The sequence below is a fragment of the Eimeria mitis genome, genomic scaffold (assembly GCF_000499745.2).
Source record: "Eimeria mitis Houghton genomic scaffold, Emh_scaff2588, whole genome shotgun sequence".
In the NCBI taxonomy this organism is placed as follows: Eukaryota; Apicomplexa; class Conoidasida; order Eucoccidiorida; family Eimeriidae; genus Eimeria; species Eimeria mitis.
In genome coordinates this window covers 1-5,561 of record NW_024015154.1, presented here as the reverse complement: position 1 = coordinate 5,561, position 5,561 = coordinate 1, and the positions used below count along the sequence as shown (strand labels likewise).

At 53.1% G+C, this 5,561-nt stretch overlaps 1 protein-coding gene across 1 annotated transcript; it reads right to left on the bottom strand.

Moving 5' to 3' along the window:
* Positions 1-2,217: 2,217 nt before the first annotated feature.
* Positions 2,218-4,824, bottom strand: EMH_0055940 (uncharacterized protein; the record flags this gene model as incomplete). The annotated part of the gene is made up of 1 exon (XM_038022453.1): positions 2,218-4,824. One exon carries the CDS (start codon positions 4,822-4,824, stop codon positions 2,218-2,220), a length of 2,607 nt encoding a protein of 868 aa, XP_037878307.1.
* Between the last annotated feature and the right edge of the window lie 737 nt (positions 4,825-5,561).

Sequence of the window (5,561 nt, the reverse complement as noted above, 5' to 3'; positions counted from 1 at the left end):
CACTGTTCCCATACAGTGGCAGCAGGAAATAGAACAGCAGGGTTGAAGGCTAGCGCGGGTCGCCCTGTTGACTGTGGATTGCACTACAATAAGTTCTCCAGGCCAGTGAATGAAGTAGATAAAGGGAGGATGCGCGTTCAAGGATCCTCACATTTTCTTTCCCCCGTTGCTGCTGAGCTCTCTCCCAGCGTTTCACTCTACTCGTTCACAGGAAGCAGCCGTTCAGAAACCTTTTTGGTGTGTGAGGATCTCTCCAGTTTCCAGGGTGGGATGACTTTGCGGACGGATGAGGCTGGCAATCAACTGCGTGGTCAAGGAGTACAAATGCGAAAGGACCCGGATCCAGGTTTACCCGACCCGACCCCGTCAGCGCATTCTAAGTCCCATGCGAAACTTTGGGAGGAGCAGGCAAACGTGACACAAGGAGAGCTTATCGAGCCGCAAGCATCTCGTGTTATGGAGCTGCGAAGATTGAAGCGTGTGATGCGAGCACTGTACAGTTCGGTGTCGGGAACTTACCGACGTTCTGAAAACAAGCAGCAGCTGGATCACTACAATGAGATACCAAAAACAACTCGTCCGACACGACTGTACAGGCGGTACGCTCGAAGCAAACTGCAAAAGACTGAAAAGTTACACCAGCTTGATATGGTTGAACCGGAAAAGCGTCATCGCATTGGATTACGACGGCGACTACGTCGTCGACTGCTCCCTCAGAATTGTCATGCAGCAGCCGCTCCTTGCGCAGGAGGCATTCCGAATCCCACAGGCACGCGACGTTACTATAGGCGAGTTAGACTCTACCGCAGATTTAGTGGGGCAATTTCAAACACGCGCTTTTTGTTCCAGGAAAGCATGCTGCGTTCGAATAGAAGTGACTGCGAATCATGCTCGGAAACAACGAGAAATGCAAGAATACCTTCGAGTTTTGCGGCAGCGCGCGGCACTTCAAAGCGTTTCATTCGGCTTCCGATCTCCTTCTCTGATCGTGTGCGGCGGGGAACGCTCGTACTTGCCCGGAGTATGCAAGGCAGAGCCCGGCGTAGTGGGACAATGTAGCAGCGCCTTCCTTCAGCATCATGCCAGCTGTCGGCGCAGCAGCTTGCAGCCTTGTGATTAGCGCATCTTGGCGATTTTGTACTTCACTGAAGACCTGTGCTGTCGAAGCCATAGGCTGGCTTAAAGCCAATACTGTCACCAACTTGTTTAGCTTGGCCGTAGGACAACTGCGGCGGCACTCTATGCAGACTCATTCCAGCTCCGGGGCGTTCGATCCCGTCATGTGTTTTCGGTGCTCGAGGGTCCCACTCGCTGCTTAGTTTTGCGGCTTATTCGATCATGTGGGGACAGAAAGAGTCACTCTGTGGCCTCAAGATGGCCGCAGGGTGCACTACATGGTGCACTGTGTTTCCAGCGGCTGTTGCACCGGGGATGTGGCTTCATCTTGAAACTAGATTTGGCCCAATGTGCTTGTAACAATTCCACCGGTAGTGAGCTGTGAGCGCTTATGGCAGGTGGAGATTTAGTGGCTCGCAGGTATAAGGCCCACGCATGCATCCTGAGCACTCCCTTGTCAACATGGCGCCGCCTGTCTGCCGTCATCTTAGTCCGTTTTTTTTTTTTAACGTTTTGTTTTTCCAATATGTGGAGTACACGTAAACACCTGCCCCCAGTAGCAGCCAGGTGTTTGTTCAGGTATCTAACTGCTTAAGGTCTTTCCAACTCAACGACATCAGTACTGCAGCCTTGCCACAATGCAACAAACTGTGCTCCGTGATATGCTGGCTTGATAATCACGATTATAGCTGTTTGCTAGTAAAGCTGTCCCGTAGTCTAATTGCTTCACTTACGGGACCGAGGTGGGTAATGAGCCAAAACAATATGCCTCCCACTCATGATGTATATTAAAATGGCCTTGGCAAACCGAAAATTGATAAAACGAAGCGTTATATGCTCCGCACGGAAAAATCTTTGGAATGAGAAGACGCAGCTGCCAACATCAAGCTGCATCAACCCTCTGCAAGAAGCATATTCAAATAATCCGTCGCGTCACTTGCAGAAGCCAACCGAGGTTTGGGTGCCCCCTCACACGCAACTGGGGAAGTGTAAACCCGTCGGTCGGTGTAAGCTGGCACGAGAAGCGGTGGCGATTCGCCCAACGAGCCACTACTAGCATATGTCACGCTATTTGTCCAAGAATCCTTGTACAACCGTCCGCTAACGGCGCACTCGAAGAGGCCCCAAGAGCCGTGATATCTGGCTTGGCTTCAATGCTGCCACGCGCCGCAGTCTTGTGCGTCTTGCTGAAGACTTCGTGTGCGCATGGTGCTGCAGTCCAGGTCGTTTGTAGAGCAGCTTCCCAGTTGCAGTAATCTTGAAGCGCTTATCAATGGAACCTCTCGACTTCTGCTTCACTGCTGCAACGCGAACTGCACGACGCATTGAGAGGTTGTATGGAGCTCCTGACAACGACGGGTCAAACTGCGCAACGTGGACGGGATGCTTCGGGTGAGACGCAGTAAACAGCAAACCACTGGCAGCACTACAGAAAGACTTTCCCCGCTGCCCCTTACCTGGGAGGCAGCTAGTTTTGGCAGCTTGCGAAGCTTTGCAATATAACGGTTGCAACCACGCAACTTTCTGCTGTGCTGCCGAGCTTGCTGCAGCCCTCCGGTCCTGCAGCCCGCTCCTTTGAAGTACGGAGTCTAATATCCCCCTACCTCCGCAAGCAGTCAAGCTCCCGTCAATTGCAAACGCCGAAGACCCATCGTTCCGGCCCACTCGACGAACGTGATACACCCTACTGGTTTGCGGAGTTACCCAATATCCCGGCAGCATTACCTCAGGATCCAGATCTGCTGAAGAGGGAGCCCTTGAACACAGTGCTACGTTCACTGCGGTGGCCAAAAGAAAGAGAGGGAGCAGCCTCCCAACGGCCCGCCTTGGCTTGCCACTGCCGCTGCAAGCCACACGTCCTCTAGTTTGTACTATTCCGGGCTCTGACTGCATCCCTTCGTCTCGCATCTGCGGCGTTCTGGAGCTTGCACTGGGGAAGGGAAGCGAAACGTCCTGCACTCGTGATGGCCCTTCATCTTTACCCCAGTTTTGTACCTTCGTGCTCGTTCGAGAATTGTCACAGCACTTAGCTTCCATATCGTCGAGCGCCGCCCAGCTCCTTTCGTTGTTTGTTTTGTGTGACGGAAGGCCGTGATTCCTAGAATGAAGGGATACAGCCCTACTAAATGCCGGTGCTGCTGAATGAATAGCAATAGCGTGCCCTCGAGATGTGCCGGTCGGGTCTTGCGTCTTACAAGAGGGCGGCACGGCGGTGCGTCGTTCCGCCAAAAAGCTTGAGGCTTTCGGTTGCTGAACGTGGACCTCCACTTTAGAGCGAGGATGAGGTAGAAGTGCTTGCGCCGTCAGCTTCGGCTCCCTCAATCGTAGCCGCCGGCTCCTACCAAACAGATGCCCTGCTTGCACGGCCGATGTGGGGGTTCTTCTTTGGGCCCCCTTGAACAGTCGCTTTCCTTCCGCCGATGACGAGGGCCGCTGTGTCTTGTATATACAAGATGATGACATCGCTCTCACGTTTTCCACCCTGCGCGCTGTCGATTGGATCGGTATGGGGGATCCACGAATGTTAATTTCTGTGAAGTCTGTGGGGCGTCTCCCCAAAGTTGAGCTCCTTCGTATCCCGACGCCTTTACCCGCTCCCGCAACACTTAGAAACGCGCTGCCGTCACTGAAATAAGACGCCAACGGCAACTCGCCTCTGGGTTGCTTCTTCTGAGTTGGGCCTTCAAGACATCGTATACAATTTCGATTTCCTTTCACAGCGTCTCGCGATAGCTCTGTTGAGCCCTGACTAGCAGTCCTCAAGGCAGATACGTGACTCGACCCAGAATAGCTCTGCTCCTGTTTTTGTAGATGTGCCAATGCAGTCCCTAAAGTTTCACCCTTCATTTGGTCGCTTGTTTGCTCTTCTTGAGTTTCACTGCATGTAGCAGAAGATAGCGGGCTGCACTGTTGAGGCTGTACTTCTGCCGGTGGTAGTCCACACATCTGCTTTGGAATGATGGTCGCACCCGATGCTTCCAGGAGGTCCAGTCTTGCAACCTGACTGGTGACGTACTCATAACGAGACACCTGCGTTCGGTCTTCGTGTGACACAGTGCTGCATGCATCGGAACTTGTGACACCCGCCGTTGTTATGCTGGGGGTAAATGATTGTGACTGCTGTGCGTGGGAATACTTTTCTGTGGCCGCAAGCGAGCTAGAACAGGCGTCACTCGATCCCTCAGTAACACCAGTCGCCGGAGGTACTCCAGGGACGGTACGCGGCAATGACGGTCGAAATCGTTCAACTGCCGTGCATCCGTCCGAGCTGCAGACAGTGGACAGCTCAGCTGGTGAGTTGACTTCCTTCGATCCCTTGCGTCCCTCCGCGGTAGATAGTGGTGGCAGTGTATCGGCAGCGGCTATGTCACTTCCTGTTAAGTTTGCTCCCACGCGCCAATTCGTTGTAGGGCTCCCCGGCAATGGCGTTGCCAAACACATACGCAAAGCAGACGTTGATGAAACGGCACCAATTGAAGACTTTCGTAGGGGAGGTATCTGCACGGCCCAACTGCTAGATGTTCCTGAGGCATCGCCGCCTGCAGCTGAATCAACAGAACGCTTCGCTAGGTACTGATAATACGTCTCTCTATTCACCAGCTCCTGCTGCGGCTTAGCAGCGAATGACGTTTTGCCCGGTCCCTCAGCAGAATCCGTGCCTAGAGGGAACTTCACGACAGCTGTTTCTGTCTCAGATTGGCAATCCATGAGATGCTGTGCCAGGCAATCATGTTGTCCTTGTAGACGGCCACTGAGCATGACTCTTGCCCACTCTACAGTCGCTGGCGTCAAATGAAGCTCAGGCAGATGGCGCAGCCATGCCGCATATCGGAAATGTGGGTTCTCCTTCGCCACTGAGCGCCTCCATACTAAGGATGTATGCAGGGAAACTCCAGTGTGCANGTGGGTTCTCCTTCGCCACTGAGCGCCTCCATACTAAGGATGTATGCAGGGAAACTCCAGTGTGCACAAGCGGATGTACCTTAGCGTGCAGTGCCTGTTCGCTCTCCCAACGGACAGCTGTCTTGATGCCGTCGCTGTTTCCTGCTTCGCACTCGGGTTCAAATGGTCCTGGGGAAAAGCGAAAGGGGTACCAATCCTGCTCGCAAAGCGCAAGAAAAGCGCATTTAAAGGCAAATTTAAAAAGACTGAGATGCGGCGCCCACTCTTTTTCTGGAGTTCAAATGTGGCCTTCTCCGAAGTGAACTACTGAAGCTCTTCTGAAAGAACTGCCGCGACGTAGTTCCTTATAGTGATAGTGAGTACCTCTGTTATGTCAGCGGCAGTACCCCCGTACTTCTTCTCAAGTTGGTGGGCAGCAAACTGCGTTCTGCGTTCCTGGTGCCATTCATCCATATTCGTAAAGACTCGAAGTTTCTTTGCCGTAGTTGTCGGTAAAGACGAGACCAAGGGCTTCGCTATAAAGTGGAATAGCCGTGGTGCAT